The sequence below is a fragment of the Acartia tonsa genome, chromosome 1, assembly GCF_053477335.1.
Source record: "Acartia tonsa isolate MP-2025a chromosome 1, ASM5347733v1, whole genome shotgun sequence".
In the NCBI taxonomy this organism is placed as follows: domain Eukaryota; kingdom Metazoa; phylum Arthropoda; class Copepoda; order Calanoida; family Acartiidae; genus Acartia; species Acartia tonsa.
In genome coordinates, this window is record NC_137260.1 from 30,010,379 (window position 1) to 30,033,333 (window position 22,955).

General features: G+C 34.0%; 2 protein-coding genes across 3 annotated transcripts in view; one reads left to right on the forward strand and one right to left on the reverse strand.

Moving 5' to 3' along the window:
- LOC145328983 (putative phosphorylase b kinase regulatory subunit alpha) overlaps positions 1–22,955 on the forward strand; it is a 106,033-nt gene that overhangs the window by 679 nt on the left and 82,399 nt on the right. The window contains exons 2-8 of the mRNA XM_080172977.1: positions 8,678–8,793; positions 9,795–9,903; positions 10,249–10,337; positions 19,824–19,957; positions 20,382–20,506; positions 21,068–21,184; positions 22,744–22,836. Of these exons, the coding sequence (XP_080029103.1) occupies positions 8,678–8,793; positions 9,795–9,903; positions 10,249–10,337; positions 19,824–19,957; positions 20,382–20,506; positions 21,068–21,184; positions 22,744–22,836 (783 nt within the window). The remainder of the gene's footprint in view (positions 1–8,677; positions 8,794–9,794; positions 9,904–10,248; positions 10,338–19,823; positions 19,958–20,381; positions 20,507–21,067; positions 21,185–22,743; positions 22,837–22,955) is intronic.
- Positions 545–7,016, reverse strand: LOC145317215 (uncharacterized). Of its 2 annotated transcripts, XM_080158205.1 has the most exons (4): positions 6,855–7,016; positions 5,303–6,362; positions 4,669–4,733; positions 545–608 (listed from the first exon to the last, which is right to left on the reverse strand). In XM_080158205.1, the coding sequence occupies exons 1-2, from the start codon at positions 7,005–7,007 to the stop codon at positions 5,481–5,483; spliced, it is 1,035 nt and encodes a 344-aa protein (XP_080014331.1). In that variant the 5' UTR covers positions 7,008–7,016; the 3' UTR covers positions 545–608; positions 4,669–4,733; positions 5,303–5,480. The 2 variants fall into 2 exon arrangements, with proteins under 2 accessions (XP_080014331.1, XP_080014324.1); XM_080158198.1 differs by having other exon boundaries at positions 5,303–7,016.

Here is a 22,955-nt window from a genome sequence, read left to right on the forward strand (position 1 = left end):
TCCAAAATTTACAGCTACCTAGTTTTGAGTATTTAATATAAGTAAAGAAAACTGGAAAAAATTAAGTATCACTTACAGGGTTTCGGATCCGCAAGGATCCGCATATTTTCGAGTCCAAGGATCCGGATTTGCAAAAAAATGCGGATCCGGATCCTTGGACTCAAAAAAATGCGGAAAAAATGGAAAAATCTACCTAAAGAGGACTATCCACGAACAAGAGCACGTGATTCTAAGTACCTTCCAGCATTGATCCTGAGTATTTTCTTTCAGAATATAATAGGTCACCATATATTATTAATATATTGACGAGAAAATTTATGTTTCACCACTTCAAGTTGAAGAAAAGTAAAAAAAATGTCCACCATTTTTTGTTAAAATTATATCAAACGTTTTGTTGAGTTTGGGGTGTCTTTAATTGTCCATATTGTCAAATGATAAAAATAAAAAAAAGTCCAAAGCACATTTACTATATCACATATGTATGTTTAATTTACCTGTAAAATACCTCTTATGGGCGAGGCTGACAGCCCGAGACCAAAACCAGTCCGAGTCCACCAGCCCAGGAAAACTAAGGGGAGCAGTAGTGTCCCCTTTTCTGTCCATTCACCCTAAATAATTCTAGTTTAGTCATGTTAATCTTTCTAGGTTTACCCTTGACCTCACCCTTATATCCCCGCTAGAGCCGCAGCTCTTAGAGGGATTTTTATGGGGCGAGTTAGAGTTTCCCTTTCTCTTTATTCCTGAAATGGTTTAGATTAGTGTAACTGAGTCCAGACTTCCTAAAACTAGTTTATAAGGTTAGTAGGGAAAGATTTGGTGAAAGTGTAAAACGTAAGTGGTAACCGTGCGCGCGCTTGTATTTTTCAAGGGAAAGTTTTCAGTTGTAGATAAAACCATTGAACTGTTGATTAAAAATGTCTTTTAATGCAAACATGGAGTTTTGGACTGAGATGAGTGAGCGTTTACAAGGTTTGCGGGCGGCTCTGATGGATAAGGCTGATCGGACTGACGAGGAAAATGTCAAGAGAGAGATTGCAAGAAGCATGTATAAGAATGGATGGCTAACAACCCAGCTAGAGTACAGCCGTCCCACCCCTGAGCAATCTGCTGATGCCCAAGCTGATGAGTTGGCAGCGCTCCAGCACGAGGTTGATATGCATGAAGCTGCGGTTGTCGCTATTTAGGGCTTTCAGCCTTAATACCTAGTTAAACTGATCTAATTTTCAAGATTTCCAGACTTAACTAACTAAGTTTTATCATGAAGAATGTTGGAGTCCTATCTATCATTTACGAAAGTCTAGCTCTAATAAATCTGATAAGAATCTAATGTAATTTCTTATTTATACTGTACCATAACCTGTGTATTAGTTGGATGTTTGCCTGTCAGTAACTCTTAAATGTCTTATATGCGCTGTTAAACAGTTATACACTCATACCGATTACATTATCTTTAATTTAATTTGGCTAGGTTTTAGCCACCTTAACTTGCAAGGTTTTTGCAAGTGAGAGTCAGCTAGTTTTCCTAGCTTCTGTGTAATAATATTGCAAGGTTTTTGCAATTTATTTTTCCTGTGTATCGATGATATCCGTAGCTGTTTAATTTTACCTAAAGATATTTGGCTAGTTTTTAGCCATTCTCGACTTGCAAGATTTTTGCAAGTATGATCATAGCTAGGTTTTCTAGCTTTTGTTACCTAATATTTTTGCAAGGTTTTTGCAAATGCTGGTCGACTAGTTTTCCTAGTCTTATAATATAATAGGCTTATTTTTATTCTAAATAATCGAATCTACGCGTTGCCTTAATAAACTTAAGTACGTTATCAAGGTTAAGGGTGGGTAAGTCTATAACTCGTAAGAAAATATGTCCTAGATGTTGTTGTCTTGCATGGCTGAAGGCTGGGCATTCTGTTAGGTAGTGTTCTACCGTTTCCGCGTCGTCAAATTCTTCGCACTGTTTGCATGTAGGTGCGGCCTCTATTTTCATATTGTTCAGGTGGTAGCCAAGTGTTGCGTGTCCTGTATAGATTTGTGTGATCATGTTCATCATCCTTCTCGGTTTAGTTATCAGTTTTCTCCACAAACCATTCCTGACACTAGGTAGCATCATTTTTGTTTGTCTACATGTTGTGATCCTCTCCCATTCTTTCTGCCAGTTTTTGAAAGTGAAGTCTTTAATTTCCGCTTTTATATTTGCATCTGAGATGGGAATGCATTCTCCAGGTGTGTGTATTTTCATCATCGCCCCTAGCTTCGCTTTTCTATCGGCCACCTCGTTTCCAAGGTGGCCTTCGTGTCCAGGTACCCAGGCCACTAGCACTCTGTTGTCTTCTCCAAGTTTGTTTAGCAGTCTTTTGGTCTCAAAGATAACTTTGCTTCTTATTTGATAGTTTTGGATTGCTGTTATAGCAGAGGTGTTATCAAGGTAGAAATTTACAGTCCTATTCCTTATGTTGTTGGATATGAGTGTGAAGGCTGCTTCCGCCAGCGCTAACAATTCAGCTTGATATACCGTTGTATGGCTACCCAGGTGTTGGGCGCCACTGATTTTAAGTCCTCCTCCAGTGATAATGTAGCCAAAACCTGCTCTTCCTGCCATCTTGCTGCCATCAGTGAAGCATGTAATTACTTCCTGGTCTTTTGTTCCTGGCTTCAGGTTACTTTCCCTAGCTTCTTGTCTAGTGCCAATCTTTGTTTTAAAGTGCGTAGGTACAAATTGTGTATGGACCATTCTGTCTCTTGGTAAAAAGATTGTTTTAATGTTCTTTGCCAGCTTACGTATAATAACTGCATGTGATTTTTCGCTGATTATTTCAGCCTGCTGCACTGTCCAACTGTTGTTCCATATCAGTCTTTTGTAGGTGTTGATACTTTGTGCCTGAAGGTGGAAGACTATAGGTTCTAGTCCCAGCATCACTTCCATCCCCGCCGTGGGGGTGGACTTCATACTATTGAGTATGGCCAGACAACCTTTCCTTTGTACTCTCTCCAGTCTTTTTCTGTTCTTTCCATTTAATCTACCTGAGATACCTTCAATCCAGATCATAGCTGCATACGTCAGGACTGGTCTCACTACCGCTGTGTAAAGCCATCTGCATATCCTTGGGTTGAGCCCCCAATTCTTGGATATCATCCGTCTGCAGTACATCATGGACATGGTTGCTTTGTCTGTTATGTTCCTTATATGAAGATCCCATTTGAGATCACTTCTGAATGTTACTCCAAGATACTTCATGCTTGACACATACTCCAGCTCAGTTTCATTCATGTAAATTTTTGGTAGTACTGGGTTTTTCTTGTTGGTAAACAGCATCAGTTTGGTTTTGCTTGCTGAGAAGCTCAGTCTGTGGTCTGTAGCCCATTCCTCCAGTATATGTATGTCTCTCTGTATATTTTGTGCACAAGATATTTCATCCCAGCCGATTGAGATGTCAAGTATGTCATCCGCAAAAATGTAGAGGTCTGTTGGGTTTCTTTCTGGCATTCTGTCACTTAGATTCTGCTGATTATTATTCCATAGGTGAACGCTTGCAACTGATCCTTGTGGTGTGCCTCTAGTTGTTTGTTTGGAAACCATGACGTCATCATGCATGGCTGTCACTTTTCTGTTTTTAAGCATTATTTCTGTCCACATTACCGTCTGTCTTGATGCTCCCATCCGCTCTAGGTTATGTATCATCATATTAATGGAGGCATTGTTGAAGGCGGCGTCGATATCTGCGAACAGAACAATCGCACACTCGCCATTCAACTTTGCCTTCTCAATTTTCGCCACTACTGCGTGGAGACAGTCTTCTGTATTGGTGCTTTCCTTGTATGAGAATATTTTCTTACTTGTTTTAGATCTAAGATGGTTTTCACTAACTTCCCAGTAAAGTGTTCTTTCCAAACCCTTTAATAGGAAGCTAGAAAGGCTAATGGGTCTTTTAGATTTAGGATCAAGGCTGTCTTTTTTACCTGGTTTATCAATAAACGCTACCCTGGTGTCTAGCCAGGTTCTAGGGCACTTACTTTCCCTCACACTTCTACGCCATAGCTTCACAATGTCCCCCCCAATAATTTCGATGCCTTTCTGTAAATGACACGGGTAAATGCCGTCCATACCTGGAGATTTAAACGGCTTAAAAGATTTTAATGAATTAGTAACTGTTTCAATATTAATAACTTTTTCAATATCAATAAAATTGTTATTATTACTATGGTCATATGGCTCCGTATGTCTGTCATCCTGTTCGTCCGGAAAATGTGTGTTTAATAAGACATTTAAGGTATCCTTGATGTTTTGTGTGTACTCCCCATTAGGTTTTCTCACGGTTCCCAGCTCTCTGTTGTTGTTCATCTTCATCAGTTTCTGTATCCTGGCTGCTGCATCAAGTCTATCCATTTCCTGGCACAAATTGTACCAGGCCTTTTTCTTAGCTGATTTAACTAAAGTATCATGCCTATTTCTAACCGCCCTATATTCTGCTGCTCTTTCTTCATTATTAAATCTACCTACCCTTCTCCTATGAAGATTAACTAACTTCTTACTAGCCTCAAGGTTCGAGCTCCACCATTGTGGACGATTCTTAGATCTTTTCTTAACACTAGGACAACTATCATTGTAGGCACCTATGATATCATCCCTGAGCTGGTCTGCAGCTGTATCTATGTCTACCAAATCAACATTACCTCTTTTATTCCGCTTTTCTTGTAGCATCTCCTTGTATCTCCGCCAGTTGGTTTTCTTTATACATCTAAAATTATCAGAGTTATTTATGTTAATATTTTCAGTTAGCTCGAAATCTATATACGCATGATCCGAAAAAGATTCAATATCACTGACCCTCCATCCAACGACCCTATTAATCAAAACGTCCGAGACAAAAGTTATGTCTAAAACCTCGCCTCTCAAGATGTTAGAAAAAGTTGGTTTGTTACCTTCATTTAAAACTATAAGGTTTTTTGAAATTATGAATTCAAGTAAGTCTTCTCCCCGTTTTTGGGACTCTGACGAGCCCCAACTCAGATGTCTTGAGTTTACATCTCCCCCAATGATAAGTGGTAAGCTATTAACTCTGGCATATTCAACCAGTTCTATTAGTTTTTTGGCGGGCGGCGATTTTCCTTCCGCCTCTGGTTCACCTGGACAGTAAATAGAACAGAAGATTATTTGTTTATTATTAAACCTGAAAAGAACTGCTGTATGATCCCTATCCGTGAATTGATTAAGTTGGCAACCCCTAACTTCTTTGCTAGTGGCTATACAAGCTCTATTATCATTTTCCTTACTACAGTACACATTAATATTATGAAAAAATTTTACCTTATTATTTGAAATATACGGTTCTTGAACCAAGATAATTTTTCGTCCAAATCCTGTCCGTTGGGCATTTGTAGTCGTCATCGTTGTATCAGTCCGGTCATGGCTCCCAGTAAGCCTGGCCCCACATTGAACTGTGGCAGAGACAGCTTTGTGTAGGTTGGCCTGGGAGATTGGAGTATTATTTGTTGTTAGTGTTGGATTGGGCAATAGTATCTGGCTCTAATATGCTCTCATACTTCTTGTATGCCTTGTCTCTCAGGTCTTCTTTGACGGCGGTGATCATACCGCCGTCAGACAAGAAGACATATGACATACCGAGCTTCAAGCGGCCTTTTAGCCTGATCAGTTCCTTGAACAGCTTTTCATCCACCTGCAGTCCGACGGTGAAGAAACCATTCTCCGTGTCTGACAGCTTGTTCTTGGTGATCTCGGTTACCTTGAAATGATAGTCCCTGGACTCTCCAGTCTCAGGGTTGACATATTTATCCTTGATTATCTTATTCCACAGTTTTATCTTCAACTCCATTGTTGTCAGATCCTCACAGAAGAATTTTGTGTGGATCTTGCCCTTCATACTACGGTATAGTCTCTCCTGTGGCTTGTAGATTATGAATTTTATGCCCATGTCCTTCAGCTCCTCTGTGTGAGGGTCCATCCTTTTGATCTCATTCTGGACAAATTTGGCCGTGTAGTTGTTGTTACAGGCAATCCAACCTATACGGTTGTTGATTCCACCAAAGATTGAGAGGTCAAAATCTTCGTTACCATTTGTCAGGAATTCACAATACTTAGTAACCATGGTGGCATCTACGTGGTCAAAGGCCGCCTGATCGATAGCAATGCTATCGTCATCGTACCTAAACTCATAGATGATGTTGTCAGCTGCCAGGGTTGCATAGCTAGGTCTGCTATGAACTTCATCCATCACTTCTTCTTCAATGAGCTTTGTGATAGATGGTCCACCAGTAGATTCTTCCTTTGCTTTCTTGAGCTTGTTGAATTCAAAATCTCGTTGTTTCTTGGCAGCACGCTTATCAGCACCAGTTCTCCTTCTCTTTTCCTGAATATCAGACATATCAGTTATATTATTAGTGTTTACATTTCTCTCTTTCTCTTTATTCTGTACTTCCGTCTTTCTTTTCTTTTCTTTGCTCTTGACCACAATGAAAGGTTCATTGTCATCATCATCTTCATCCTCCATGTCAAGTATAGCTGGGTCTACATAAGTAATGTCTTTAGTATTTCCTTCTAGGTCCAACTTACTGTCATTTGCAGTCCAATTAAGTTCTGTTATCTCTTCTGTTATTTGTAAGTGTCCAACAGTCTTTCTTATTTCCTCTTTCTGATTGTCTTCAAGACTCATGGCACTGAGTTCAAGACTATCATCCTTGATTGATTGTGCGTCGTTGTTAAAAGAGTCATCATCAATGTCAATATAATCATCATCAGTAACATTGGTTCTCGTAGACGAGTCCCTATGTACGTTCTGACTTTTTAAGTTCTCAAAGTTCTTGCCTTGGGTCCTTTCGTTTCCGAAACCCCCTGGCATTACCTGTACAGTAGCCCTTTCACCGCCTTCCGCCTGTATAGGATCACTTCCGGCGTGGGTATCGGTAACCATCGGGGATGTTCCGCCCCTAGAGACCACGCTGCCGCTACCACCGACGTGGCCCCCATCTCTGCTTGATTTCTTGGCCTGGTTCATTTTCAAAGAAGTTCTGCAAGATTAATTTGTTATTAACCATAGACAGTTAATTTTAATTAATCCTGGTGGAGAGAGGAAAAGAAAGTAGAGGGATAGATGGAGGAAATGACAAGAGTCTGAGATCTTAAGCTACATAACATAACATCCTACTTGTATCCATTAGCTTGGGTTAAGGGAAGTAAGTAGCTAAGGAAAAATAAAAGAAATGAAATGATTTTGTCCTAATTAAAAATAAAACTGAAAAACCCTGACTCACTTTTTAAAAATAGTCGCTACTAATTAAAAAGTTTAACAAAAATTTACTAATTTTCACCATTGTTTGATAAAATTTGAACTTGAACTTGAAAATTTGCGGTGACGCTTAAACTAAGTGTACACAATGGTGACCCTAGCGACTCCTTACGGTGAAACGTGTAATTAATCGAGACAGGGTTGCCGTCAATCATAATTGTTGGTTGTACTTTTCATCGTTATTTTTAAGTTTAAATCGGACTAATCTTACTGTTGTTTGGGGGGGTAAAAGTAAAAATATGAAATAAAAATGTTAACATCTCTTTTTGTGTAAATATTTGTAAGAGTACCATTTTTGGGGGGATAAAAGATGTGAAGAATTTTCCTAAGTAGACAACCAGTGGTACTCAAATATGGCGACCGTGGTATGACAGTAATTTTCTTGAAAATCACGCAACCTCGTTCCTTATAATTAAATCTCTTAAATATTAAGATGATCCAACTACAAGTTTGGTCCTAGTTCTTTTTAACCTAATTGAGAGATGTTAACCCCTATCTTATTTTGACTATTCTACACTTGTAAGATTTGCAAAGTAGTGTCTACACACCTTTTAGTTGGGTCCCCTGGACCGTAAGCCCCCGTGCCTCGACAAGGCTTGGTGTATCTACGACCCTCTCTTAACCCACCTAGACTGATGCTCCCTTTCGAGCGGCTAGGCAAGGGAGGGCACACGGGAGTGTATGTTTAATTTAATGCTAATATCAATTAATTTACAATCTATATAACACGAGTATTCGCATATGTAACATCAAATATCCATTTTATTAAAAGAATTAGCTTCATAAAAGTTTTCAAATCAATTAAAATACCTAAAAAAACATGGTGAAACATAAATTTTCTCGTCAATATATTAATAATATATGGTGACCTATTATATTCTGAAAGAAAATACTTAAGGTCAATGCTGGAAGGTACTTAGAATCATGTGCTTTGGTTCGTGGATAGTCCTCTTTATATACAATCTCAGACATTCTCTTGATGGCAGCCAATCTTTAAGGTTTAGGGTCAGACTTGAAAATTAAAAGTATTTTTGACTTTGAATTAAAGAATAAATATTTTTGAAAGGTTTGGTGATTTTTTTTTTATAGTCAAGGAACCGGAACTGGATCCGGTAGGATCCGGATTTGCACTGACCAAATTTTGAGGATCCGGATCCGCAAAAAATCAATGCGGATCCAAAACCCTGATCACTTACATCTGACACAAAAACAAATTGTATGTTGCGAGAGGGACATACATTATTGAAACAGACGAGAAAGAGATTGCGATAAAATATAGCTGATTTTCAGTTTATTTACTTTAACAGTAAATACATAACTACACAGTTCTCGAATCAAATGATTTGTGTATAAAAATAATTTTATTGTGATTTATAAAGGATCCTGTAACTGGTCTTCTTCCAGCATATCAAGTAGCTGGAGCTGAGGAACATGCCTGGATCAGAGATAATGTTTACAGTGTATCTGCAGTATGGGCTCTTTCTCTCTCATACAGGTCCGCTAGGTTTTAATTTTTAGTAGCGAAGCTACTCTATAATTCACTTTGTCCGTCAGTCAGTCCGTCAGTCAGTCAGTCCGTAACGCTATGGGGGAAATGGGATTTACTCAGCTCCTATAAAAGATAGAATGCTGAAATTTTTTGACAACATTCCCATCATTAAAGAGCACAATTAAGTATAAAACATCGATGACGATAGGACCGCTTTTAAGCAGGTTTTAGGCTATTTTTGTATTTTTCACATTTTTCTCCATATCTTCAGTGTTTATGGTCCGATTTTCAAAATTTTTTCAGTTATAGATATCAAAATTAAATTTCCTGTCGTTTAAAGAAAACAACTATGAGAGTAGAATGCCTTTAAGCAGGTTTTAGGCTATTTTTGTATTTTTCACATTTTTCTCCATATCTTTGGTGTTTATGGTCCGATTTCCAAAATTTTTTCAGTTATACATATCAAAATTAAATTTTTGTCCTTTAAAGAAAACAACTATAACGGTCAGACTGGCTTTCAGCAGGTTTTAGGCTATTTTTGTTTTTTCTCCATATCTTTTGTATTTATGGTCCGATTTCCAAAATTTTTTCAGTTATACATATCAAACTCAAATATCCCTGTTGTTTAGAGAAAACAACCATGACGGTCAGACTGCTTTTTTGCAGGTTTTTGGCTATTTTTAAATTTTCCCTTTATTTTTCCATATCTCTGATGCATTTTGGGATATCAGTATCAAAATAATTTTTCCCATTGTTATGAGCATCTTTTACTTTGACCGACATCGTTATACAAAATAAAACAAGGTTTTGTGTTTATTTTCTCCAATAAATCTATTCCTGATTTTAATAAATAAACTTTAAATCTACTTTTACGTATTTCCATCCATGATTTTTTGTGCTTACGCTACTTATGGATGTTGTCATCCTTGTTAAATAAATTCTTTGTAGTATTATATTGTATTTTATTAGAATTTCATAAATTTGACTGTAGGAATCAACTATATTAGGAGAATATATGACAAACAAGAGGAAAAATCCAAGCTATTTCAATTAGAACAAGCAGTTGTGAAATGTATGAGAGGAATTCTATTTGCTATGATGGGGCAAAGTCACAAGGTAAAATTAGGGAAAGGAACTATTCAAAGATCCCATAAGAAAAAGATTTTTGTCAATTTGGAAACATACAATAAACTTGCATTACGTTTGTTCTTGGAACTTATTTAATAATACCTAATGATTTGATAATTTGATTTAATATTAAGGCTGAAAAAATTTCTTATATCACCGAACCAGACGGTTTGGAATTAACCAAGTTATATTTCAAACATAATTCCTTCTGATAACACATTGTGACATGTTTGAAACATGTTGTTATCCCTGTTTAATTATCTTTATGTGTTAAATAATTCATATATTTAAATGGGTTAAATCATAAACTAAAATATTCTAATTATTGTGTAGGTAGAAAAATTTAAAAGGAGCTTTTCTTCTTTTGATTCACTGCATGCAAAGTATAACAGTAGAAATTGTCAAACTGTAGTAGGGGACAGGTAAACAATTTATTAGTCATTTGAAATACAATATGTATAATAATAATATATATATATATATATACAGATTGACCCACGAAAAAGTATTTTAGCATTTGTAGCTTATATTACTCAATAAATTATTAAAAAATATATATGTCCTTGTTCTCTATAGATTTCCACATAAGTAGATATTTTTTTACATCAATTAACAGCTGAGATTTTAGAGATAAAGGGGCTGAGGAAAAGTAACTTTTCAAGAAAAATGCTTTTTAAAGTGAAATGACGTGTTTTCTTCACAATTTCAATACTTTTTATAAAACTTATAAAAAGATGTTTCCAAGAAATTTATTTCATGCTGAAAGCACTTTTTTCATTTGTTCTAAAAGGCATTTTTAGAATAGTGTATATTGCAAAAACACCCTTACACAAAGAAATCCTATAAATTAAGAAATACATAAACAGAAATCAAACACTTTTTATATTGTTAAAATAAGTTAAAAAACAAAAAAGTTACAGCTACAAACTTTTATTTAACATTTAACAATTTTGATGATTTTTATGTGTCTTTAAGTAATTTGTATGAGCAGGCATGAATTTATTGGGTCAAGGTTGCGCTAATCCTATCGGTCATAAGCATAAATTGGGGAGGGGTTCGTTCAAGTTCATATTAAGAAGTAGGGGATATTATATCAGTTATCAGAATTTTGCAGGCCTTAGGAACTTGGGCGGCTTCGCCATCTTGTCCAAGGCAGGGACCAAACTCATGCTACGCACTTGTCCACAGACCCTTCTGCTTTGTTTCCACTGTTCTTGGCTAATAAACCTAAATAGTATATGTTTTTTTGCTATGACACAGTGTCCCATGTCCACCTGTAATATATGTTTCTCTTAATTTGTGGGTTTAAACTATAAATTTTTCTGTTTTTTTTCATAAATTTTAAGATCTACTTAAGGCTTAGGGTATGGAAGTCTTTGATCTGTATGGTGTTGTTACCAAATAGCTCCAGCCTGAGCTTGTTGTATCTGGGGAAGTTGCCGATGAGGTGTTCGATGGTGTCCTCATGGAATCCACATTGTTGACAGCCTGGGTTGTCTTTCAGGTTCATTCTAAATAAGTGTTTATTAGTGTTGGCGTGCCCAGTCAGGATCTTGCATGCGTACATGACATAGGTCCTGTTTTTATTCTGGATATGTTTCCAGACATAGTTTCTGGCTTCTTTCAAGAACATTCGTGTTTGTCTGCAGAATCTTGGGTCAGCAGGACTCATCCACTTCTGTTGATGAGCCCTGTCGACCCATTCTTTGATTATACCGTTGATGTGTGATGTAGGTGTGGGTGCATGTGGTTCTGGGTAGATTACCTGTCCGGTACGCAATTTCATTACCTTTATGACCTACGTGTGCAGGGATCCAGATGAGTTCCACCATATTTTTCTTACCTAGTTTATTTAGTGCCTGTTTGGCTCTCGCCACGCAGGTGCTGTCCACTATATACTTGCAGCTTTGATAGCTGACTGGCTGTCAATATGTACTTTAATATTTTTACCTATGGGGTTGATTTCTAGTAGATGTTGGGCAGCTGCTTCCATTGCCAGGATTTCCGCTTGGAACACTGTGGCTATTTTACCTAAGTGCCTGTATCCCTGTTGTTTGATATTGATACCTTTAGTTGTGTAGCCAAAACTACTACCTGATTTGGTTTTTGACCTGTCTGTGTAGACATGAATGGTGCTGTCATTTGATGGTGTGAGTTTGAACTGATAATTATTCAGCTCCTCTTGTTTTTATGATACTAATAAATTGCACTCACCCCTTTGCTTGTTGATGAGCTTGGCTGATGGCAGTGATAATTCTGGGAGTTCTGTTGCCAGTTTTAGAGCTCTGTTGGTGTGGTTTTCAGGTTTTGTGACTTATCCATCCTGGTGTGACCAGTTACCATTCCTCGTCAACCTTAGGTAACTTTTCAGTGATAGAGCCTTAATATGAATTTCTATAGGATGTAAATTTAATATAATTTCCATGGCCTGTGTTGCTGTGGTTTTCATAGCATTAAGAGAGGCAAGATACCCCCTGCGCTGGACCTTTTCTAGTTTTTTAATGTGTGTGGTTTGGTAGGCACTGTTTAGCCAAACTAGGGGATATTATAAGGTTTGGGTAAAGAAAAATGAATTCAATAACATTTTAAAAAGTAATTTTTTATATGTAAAACTGACATTTTTTAATGCAATAAAGAAGATATCTTTTGTACACTTTCTCTTCTTTCTAATTTGTTTTTTAATTGGTTGAAAAATGTATTATACTAATAAAAAACTAAGAAACATTCAGCACACAGGGACTCTGATAGGAAATTGACAAAATATTCATATGTGCTGTACTAAATCAATCATTACTTGGACTAATTTAACCAAATTAGTTTTTTTTAGGTTTTTGATAATTCATACAACCCCCTTAAGTTATTCATTACAATAAAATACAATTTTAAATTTATTTACTGTGTAAATATGCATAAATATGACGTTTTTACTGACAATTAGGTTGATTTTTACTCAAAGCATATTTCTTGTAGACAATAAAATGATTATAACTTTCGTTCTATTTGAGATAAATTTATAAAATAAAAATTATATTCAATTTTATTACGCTGAGAAGTCACTTATTGATTTTAAGAAATGATAAACCCCTTTGAGTGGGGGAGGGGGGGGTGGCGTTGAGTATCGAAATAAGAAACTAATGTAAATTTCTTTTCTATTGTGGGTTTTAAAGATTCATATAGCAGCCAAACTGTTTTTAGGCAATACCCCTTTGTCTGTCTGTCTGTCCTTTTGTCTGTCTGTCCCACCACTTGTCTGTCTATCTGTCTAACTGCCTCTCTTTTGGATTTTAATGAATTATCTAGCATAGCCTAATTGTGATTTGTTAATGCCTCAAAGACTGTCTATTACTATTTACCTGTCCCTCTGTCTGTCTGTCTGTCCCTCCATCTTTCTGATCATTCACAGGTTTTCTATTGGATTTTATCTAATTAATTTTCTATTATAGTCAAACTTTGAAAATTCTTCTTGCCTGTCTGTCTGTCTATCTGCTGAGTTTCTATCTTTGGTCTAACAGACTGATTCACTTAATTTATAAAAAAATAGATTTAACTAATAATATGGTGGTATCTTGTACCAAGAGATACACAAATAACCTTGTGTTGAAAAAAACAAATAAAAAATTATTCAATTTCTTCTATGAAAAAAAGTGTAATACATGTTCCTTTAATCTCTTTGTACATCAAAAATATGTTTCAAATTTATAATATCAGGTTATATTCCATTAAACTGTTTTTAACCTATTTTTAAAACGTATATAAAAAATATACTATGACACCAGTAGAATCAGACTGCAGAGCCTAAATTTGAATTAAGTCCCCAATTAATTTAAATATTAATTTTTACTGTTGCTGTGGTCATTTTGACCAAAGCAAAAGGTCTTTTTTTATTTGGGTAAAGTTCATAGCTTTTAGAGTGTTTTGCTTCATAAATATTGTATTCTGGTATAGAGTAAAATTAGGCCTTATGATTTTACTATAAAAATTCACTAAAAAGTTAAATCTGTACAATATACCAATGAATTAACATTAACATGTTTGTGTTCTATCACCTATTTTAAACACATAAAAATTGGCTGTAAAGGGTTAAATTTGATGAAAACATGACAAGATGACAACAAATGTTTATGCAATAAAACAAAATTATTTTTGTCACATATACAAATATGATATAAAAGAAGATTATTCAAACTTATTTTTTTTAAATGTTTTTAAAAAGTATGTATCTTTTACGTGTATAGTTTTCATTCTTTTCATTTTAATCAAATAAAAATTATTTAACTACATTGTAAATAAGTCACTTTGGGAAAACACTCTTTTGGAAATTATAAAGAATTGAAATAAAACAAGAAATCTTATTGCTTTGACTTTAGCATTATGTTAAATTTTTCACTGAAATTAATTGTTTTAGAAAAAAAATTATTTCCATTGAACAGAATAATGTTTTTTTTTATTGTATCAATATAACGTGAATTATATAAAGTTGTTCTCTAAGCCACAATATTACCCCAAGTAAAAAAAAATAGTCATAGTATATTTTTTATATACATTTTAAAAATAGGCCGGTTAAAAACAGTTTAATTTATTAACAACTAAATTTTTTGACACCCCACTTATGACTTTTAACAGCCCCCTTTAACTAAAATCAAGGGTGATTTTATTAAGATTTTACCGAAACTACTTTACAGAAGAAATTTATACATTTTAAAAAATTTTTTTATAAAAAGAGGATTTGGATATATCTCCCTCCCTACATTACCTTTGAGCACTATTGTAAAATATATTAAAGTTATAAAAATATATCTATCAAGATCATTAAAGGAATTAACTCAAGTTTAAGGGGGGGAGGGTTAATGCAACCATCTTGTAATCAATGCGCAAATTGCACTTAGAATTCGAAGCTCAAAAATACTACTATAAATAGTGGGGGTCCATCCATTTGGCAGCTGGGGCTGTTGCACAGACTGTTAAAAAACTACCTAGAGACACGTCACAAGCCCTATCTACTCATTCTACTCTTGGCTGCTCCCAGCTGAGCTGCGGCCGTTAGTAAGCTGCCATATGGATTTTTTTGTGGTATTTTTGAGCTCAGCACCCATAAAAACCTACCCTTAGACACATCAAAAGCCCTATATACTCATCATACTCTTGGCCACTCCCAGCTGTTTTCAGCCAGTTCTAGCTGGTAAGTGGGTGGTACTGAAAATTAAAATATGGTTATTGGTATAATTTAACATACATTAAAGCAAAAGCATGTTTTTGAAAAAACCTACTCTAGACATGTCACATCTTCCAAAGTCAAAATTGCATACATATATAATACAATATTTGAGGTCATAATTTACTATCTGTGTAAAAAATTTGAGGGAAACCCCAAATAAAATTAATGGTCTTCTTATCAATAAAGGGGGGGGGGTGCTGGAAGGTGAGCAAAATTGATTGAATATTAAGCTAAAATTTGAAACTGCCTGGTCCAGTAGTTACTGCATCTAAATGAATTTTTAAGTCAGATAAGAAAAAATGGAATTTGACTTTGCAGATTACTTGCTACACCTTCATATGTTGTAATTGAGACTGCTCCATTTTTATGGTAAATTTCAGGTTTATACTGACATACTAGAATTGAAATTTTGTAAAAATCTTGAAAATTGAGATCACACAAAAGAACTAAAAAAAAACATTCTTCTTGCAGATTTCAAAAACTTTGCAGTGCTCGTGAGGTCACAATTATTGCATCATAGAAAAAATTATTTAGCATAGGTAATTTTTTGCTTAAATCAACCACATTTTTACTGGGGGCAAAAATTTTATCAAAATTTTTCCAGGGCGGGATGATTTAATCTACAATATATACTTTTGGCTGTTGACAGCTGTCCTTAGCCATTTTTGGCAGTTTTCAGCTGTTATGACAGCAAAATCTATAAATTAAAAAAGTGTTTTTTGTAATATGTCCATGACATAAAGTTATAATGTTAATTAAGAAAAGTTTAAATCCATGGAAATGTTCAATGTTTTTATATCCTTATAAGCCATTACCCAGCTGCCACTAACTTGGTAGTATTTTTCAGCTCAGCACCCATTAAAACCTATCCCTAATGGATTATTCCTACGTAATTATTGATGGATTTGCCCTGAAAATAGCCCAAAAACGGCTAAACAGCTGAACAAACAGCCATTAGCCATTAATTTTCCAACTTTTTGTTCTATTTTGGGAAAATAGATCTACCAAGGATTACTCATGCCAAGTTTTGTAATGAAATGTGCCATTTGTGCATTGATTACGTGATGTTTGCCTTAACCCCCCCCCCTTAAGTTTAACTTTTTGTTAAAGAAGGTGTATCAACTTTTTTATAGCTAGCCGGTTCTTTTAGTAAGTAGTAGATGTAAAATTTTTCATAGAATTTAGATATGCAATCGGTTTTTTTGTAGACCTCTTATTTTTTAAGTAATTTAAGTTTTTAAATAAAAAATTAAGTCAATTATAAGGTACTAAAATGCAACAAAAAAAAAGAAAGAAAATGGCTATTATGTACAAAAATAGTAAGATCTTTAATTTGACACCTTACTTTTTAAATTTTGTAAGGTAATTATTGAAAAAATTGATTTTTTTAAACCCACGAGAATAAAAACTTTGAACTTAATTTTACCATTTCACAGGTAAAAAAATATGGGTTCATATATACCTTTAGAATCAGAAAAATATTACAAATCCATTGTAAGCAAAATTGAAAAAAAGTTAAAAAATGAAAAATAAAAAAATGGCCTATTATATTTTTTTGTTCAGGCAACACTTTCGTCATCCCCTCTTTACCCGCTTCCCATTTTTATACTCAATTCAAGAATTAAGACGTTGCCTGTATAATATAATATGATATTTTCATATAATTCCTTTTATTGTAGTTTATACACTATATTGTAAACTTTTTATTTCAATTTTGCTTAGAATGGATTTGTAATACTTTTCTCATTCTAACAGTATATATAACGCCTATTTCTTATGCCTGGGAAATGATAAAATTAAGTTCAAAGTTTTTATTCTCGTGGGTTTAAAGAAATCGATTTTTTCAATAATTACCTGACAGAATTGAAAAAGTAAGGTGTCAAATTAAAGATCTTACTATTTTTGTTCAAAATGGCCATTTTCTTTCTTTTTTTTGTTGCATTTTAGTACCTTAAAATCGACTTAATTTTTAAAAAAAAAACTTAAATTACTTAAAAAATAAGAGGTCTACAAAAAAAACTGATTGCATATCTGAATTCTATGAAAAATTTTACATCTACTACTTACTAAAAGAACCGGCTAGCTATAAAAAAAAAGTTGATACACCTTCTTTTGAAAAACAGACCTACCAAGCAAGTATTACACATGCCAATTTTCATAACAAAATTTGGATTAATTGATTATGGGATGGTTGCATTAACTCCCCCCCCCCCCCCCCCTACATATGTATGAGAGCTTCCTCATGTCTCAATTTACTAATTTAAAGTTGTACAGTACAGTTGTACAGAAGATTTTTTTAGTAAAGTCTGGTAATTAATTCATCTAAAAATAGATAGCATAAAATTATCTGAATCAGTGACTTGCTAATATACACCCTCCTTAAACACCCCCAACCCCACTTTATTTTAAGGGGTGTAAATTTATTTCCTTTACAACCCCCTTGGAATTTATAGAGGGGTGTATCTGAGGGTGTAGGCTCTTGTCAAGAGGGTGGACATGGGTGAACACCTAGGGAGGTGTATCCATCCCCCTTAATTTTACAAGTGTGGTGTAAATAACCCCTATACCAACCTTTTGCACGCCTTTGATTTTAACTATAATTTCAGAGTATATAAAGTTGTAAATTCGGTAATTATTACAAAAATTATCTTCCTAAATTGATATATAGTTTTCGGGGTAATCTGCCGTGGACTAAACATTAAAATTTTATGGAAAAAAGATTTCTTTGGAACATTCATGTCTTGAAATTATCCCCCATTTGTACTCAATACGCATTTTTTATTCTAAGTGCGTCAATTTGCGTCTAAAGATACCCTTAGTTTAAGCATTAATTTCTCCAAAAAATGATGAAAAAAGATAAAAATTTTTTGATAAAATGATAAAAGTATATGTAAAATAAAATAACCAGCAAAAAAAAATACAATATTACGTTAAATAGAACGAAAATTAGAGCGTTTTGTATGCCTTATAAAATGCGTATTTCTCATGAAAATTGTAACGATTTTGTACTCTGAGTAAAATGTTTACAAACTTTCCGCTTTTAAGTAAATAGAGTCCGTGTGAGCAATGTCCAGTTTCTCAAGCACCTATTTTAAACTTTGGCCTTAAAAATCTCTGCTGTTAATTGATGTAAAAAAATATCTTTATATCCTCTCATGTGGAAATGTATATAGAACAAGGACATATGCATCTTTTGATAATTTATTGAGAAATATGGGCTGCAGATGCTAAAAAAAACTTTTTCGTGGGTCAATCTGTATATATATAAAGAGGGAGGGGTGTAATGACATCTAAACTTACACATTGAGCAAAATAGTCTAAATATTGAGCTAGATTCTTGAAACTTGGTACATAAGCCTAGTCCCATAGGTACTACATCTAAATGAAAAAAAAACTAAAAAATTTTTATTTTAAGGTTAGGTAAGAAAACCCTGCGGATTTTTAGGCCTCTTTTGGCCTGTTTTGGTGTAATTTGATGTAAAAACTTACTTCTAATCGTTTTTTCTTAAGTTTTTTCCTTGAATACTGTATGTCTATTCATAAGGACATTATTTAAGATGATTCAGCATGTTTGGGACCAAAACTCAAAAAACCTATATTTGATATATGACACACAAACTTTAGAAAAAATCCACTTTACTTCTGCGAGCTACCTACTTAGCCCGCTGGGGTCGGTCCCCGACTTGCTGAATCATCTTAAAAAAAGGAAAAAGGGAAAAAAACCTATGAAAAAACTAGGAATGGCAATCCGTCAAATTTTTGGACCGGATTTGGATTCTTACAAAAATCTGTCAAAAAAATGGCAGATTCTCGCAGATTCCGGATTCTGATTTATGGCGGATTAGGATTCTGGATTCTAGCCATATTTTTTAAGGCTTTAATTAAAAAAATAAAAAAATTAAGTGCTACATATGTCCTAAAAATTAATGTTCTTGGTGTTCTCTATAATTCACTTCCGAGAATCGAACCAGATTTTAAAAGATATTATATATAATGATGATAATCTTTGCCTTCTAAAAGGGGGAGTTGCAAGAAAAAACTCATGACGCTAATTTTAGCCTACCAATTAAATAGGGATTCCAAAATTGGCCAAAAATTGGGCGGATTCCAGATCCCTGATTCGGATACGGATTGCCAACCCTAGAAAAAAAACAATTAAAGGTAAGTTCCTACATCAAAATAGACCAAAAAAGGCATAAAAACTCCATTTTCGCCTATTTAGATGTAGTACCTATAGGACTAGGCTTATGTACCAAGGATCAAGCTCAATATTTAGAACATTTTGCTCACTGTTTAAGTTTATATGTCATAACGCCCCCCCCCCTTTATACCTATTTAAAATCTGCGTGGTTCATGTTCTAAACAGAAATAAATGACAATGATGATGAAATTCTATGTAAATTTTTGCAAAATTGCATAAATACACAATACTGTTAAAGACGTAATTACATTTTTAGGACTTTATTATTGAAATGCTTTGCTAATAGTATTTTACCTTTTTTATGTGTAATTTATTTTCATGTGAAGTGTATCTTTATGTAAGCGTACCCTAACGTCAGTTGTACCTTTATGTCAAATGACTTTATGTGAATCGTTTTATGTGAAGTGTTACGTGTACCATTATGTCAAATGAAACTTTATGTGAAATGATTTTATGTCCATTATTACTGATCCAATATTATACATACTTTAGGGAATGGGGTCATCTGCAAATAGATGCGGTGTCACTTTACCTTTTATCTCTGGCCCAGATGACTGCAAGTGGACTGCAGATTATCTTTACACTTGATGAAGTTGCTTTTGTTCAGAATCTTGTATTCTACATTGGTAAGGGTAATTTTTGAATAATTTGGCTTCAAATGATAGGAATCACCTTTTAATATATTTTGAGGCTTTCCTACCGTATGATAAATTGATTAGATATGCTGTGTCTAATATTTAGTTATAATTTAATATTATTTGAAGTAATTGTACAATTCAATTATTAATATATCGTACTATATAAAGCAGTACCTAAGGTTTTTTGTTTGTTTGATGCTTAACTTCTTAAGATACTGAACTTATTGAGTTCTTCTTGTTGGGTAAGCTTCACATAGGTCCTGTGATTGTTTTAGGCTATTCCATATTTAGATTTATGTCTCTTTTCCCTTTGAATACAAAACTGTTAAGTGCTAGGGGGCAACTTCTTGTACTTTAAAAATTTCATTGAAAAAATAATTTATGTGTTTGATTTATTTTTTATGTATTTTAGAGTGTGCATACGTGACTCCTGATTATGGGATCTGGGAAAGAGGGGATAAATCAAATCAAAGTATCCTGGAATTGAATTCCAGTAGTATAGGCATGGCCAAGGCAGCACTTGAAGCTATGAATAAAGTTAGTTATTTTTCTGCTACATTTATAGAAGTTAAAAAGCAAGAACTAGGGAAATTTAACATTTGAAAGTCAGTATTATGTGTTTGTCTTTTGAAAAGGCATTGGTATAGTTTTTTCCCTGTCAACCAATTAAAAAAAATATTCAAATGATTTCTAGTCATTTGTTTGGCCTTAAAAGTTTGTCTCTCCGTCACACAAATCACAAAGAGAATGGTAGCTTTCGCATAATTCCGTAAATGTGTGTATCTTAAGACTTAAAAACAGGAGTAGAACGCTAATATTCACTACATAGCTTTCTTCCTTATTGAAAAGAACTATAGGCAAGAAAAATTTAAAAATAACGATATCTAAAAGAGTTTAAAACACATATAATGTGTCGCATGCTTTGTTTTTGTCAAACTGATATGTAATAATTATATATTTATTATTATATAAAAAGCTCTAATATTATTTTTTAACTTTTTTTTTAAAGATTTAATTAACTATTCTTGTCATTTTTGTTTCTTTTCCTTTCTATTTGCGGATGTAGAAATAGCTAGTTCATAAAATATTTGTATTTAGCTGGATCTGTTTGGAGCCCGTGGTGGCCCAGCCTCTGAAATCCACGTTTTACCAGATGAAGCTGTCAAATGTTCTGCTGTTCTAGAATCAATGCTTCCAAGAGAATCAAACTCAAAGGTAAGACTATGTCCTACAGGCTTGTATATTAGGGAATTTTTTCCCACGGCTTTTTTAAAAATTCAAGTAGTGCAGTTGCATTTATTATGTCTTTTGGTGAAATACTTTGGACGAGTATTATGCTCAGTAGTTTAACTTTGAAATTTTTAGGGCCCCTTATGGGGGTCAAAAAATCACTGCATCAGAACTATAGCTTCATGGTAATCCTAAAGAGGCCTTGAGTAGTATAATCGGGAATTTTTTTCCGCTTCAATCTCGTTCCTAGCCTGAGAAAATCTATAAAAAAAACTCTAAAAAACATAATTAATTTTATGTTTTTTTGGAAATTGCCTAATTTTTAGAGTTTTTTTTAGATTTTCTCAGGCTACTAACGAAATATTTTGAAACGGACAAAAGTCATATTTCTTTTTTTATTATTACGTAGTTTATTGGTTTTTAATTAGTTAAGTAACATAAGATCACAAATACAAATTGTTGAAAATATAAAATTAGAAAATTATTTACAAATACTACATAAAATTTATTTTCAGTATATTTCACGTGATTTGTCTTCTTTGACTACTCGGAATATTTAAGCTTTTGTTTTATGTGAGTGAGGGCAATGTTATGTATGATGTTATAAATTTTTACCCCTATAAAGGTAGCCTAAAAAATTCAAAGTGAAATTACTGGGCATAATACTTGTCCAAAATGGTAAAATTTTTACACAAGTGATTTTCACCAAATGGCATAATAAATTCAACTTGAATTTTAAAAAAAAGTCGATTAAAAATATCCTTTAATGTATAAGTATACAAGATGTACAAAATAACCAAAGTATTAGCATAACTGGTTAGTGTTATCATTATGTTAAATGAAATAAAATTTTAAATGTTACTAAAAATAAATTTTAACTTTTCCCATTAACCCCCTTTTCTCCTCCTATTTTTTGAAATCTAAGGGCAAACAACAAAAGATAAAAGGGAAACTGTTAAGGTAAAAATGGACTTGTATATGTGACAAGGGGGGGGGGGAGTTCTGACACATTTGCGTAAACAGTGAGTATAGGCTTTATCTTTGGACTGAGAAGATAGGTTATTAGGGTTAAAACCATTCTTATATGATGAATTTCCCCCAGATTTAAGATTTTTAGGATAGGCCTCCAGGTTCTGGAGCTCCAGGCCTCCAGGTGGTCTCTGTACAGGTAAAAATTAAAAATAAGATTTTTTTTTGAAGAGTTAGAGATTAACTTATAAAACAAAATATGCTTCTTGTTGATTGTTATTCACATATTTGAAGAAAAAACATACATATTTTGTCTCATAAGCTGACATCTCACTTTAAAAAAAAAAAAATTTTAATTTTTACCTGTACAGAGACCACCTGGAGGCCTGGAGCTCCGGAACCTGGAGGCCTATCTAAAAAATCTTAAATCTGGGGGAAATTCATCATATAAGAATGATTTTATCCCTAATAACCTATCCTCTCAGTCCAAAGATAAAGCCTATACTCACTGTTTACGCAAATGTGTCAGAACTTCCCCCCCCCCCCTTGCTTTTCATAAGTTGGTTATTTTGCAGGAAACAGATGGTGCTATTTTGAGCATTATAGGATATCCAGCTTTTGCTGTATCACAACCTCAGCTTGTTAATGCAACCTTAGTCACAATTCAGGTATTTTTATTAGCTAATCTACTCTATTAAAGGTATTATCCTCTTAGGATAATTTTTTTCAATTTAAAAAAAAAACAATAAAAGTAAGTTTCTACAACAAATTAGTCCAAAATAGTCCA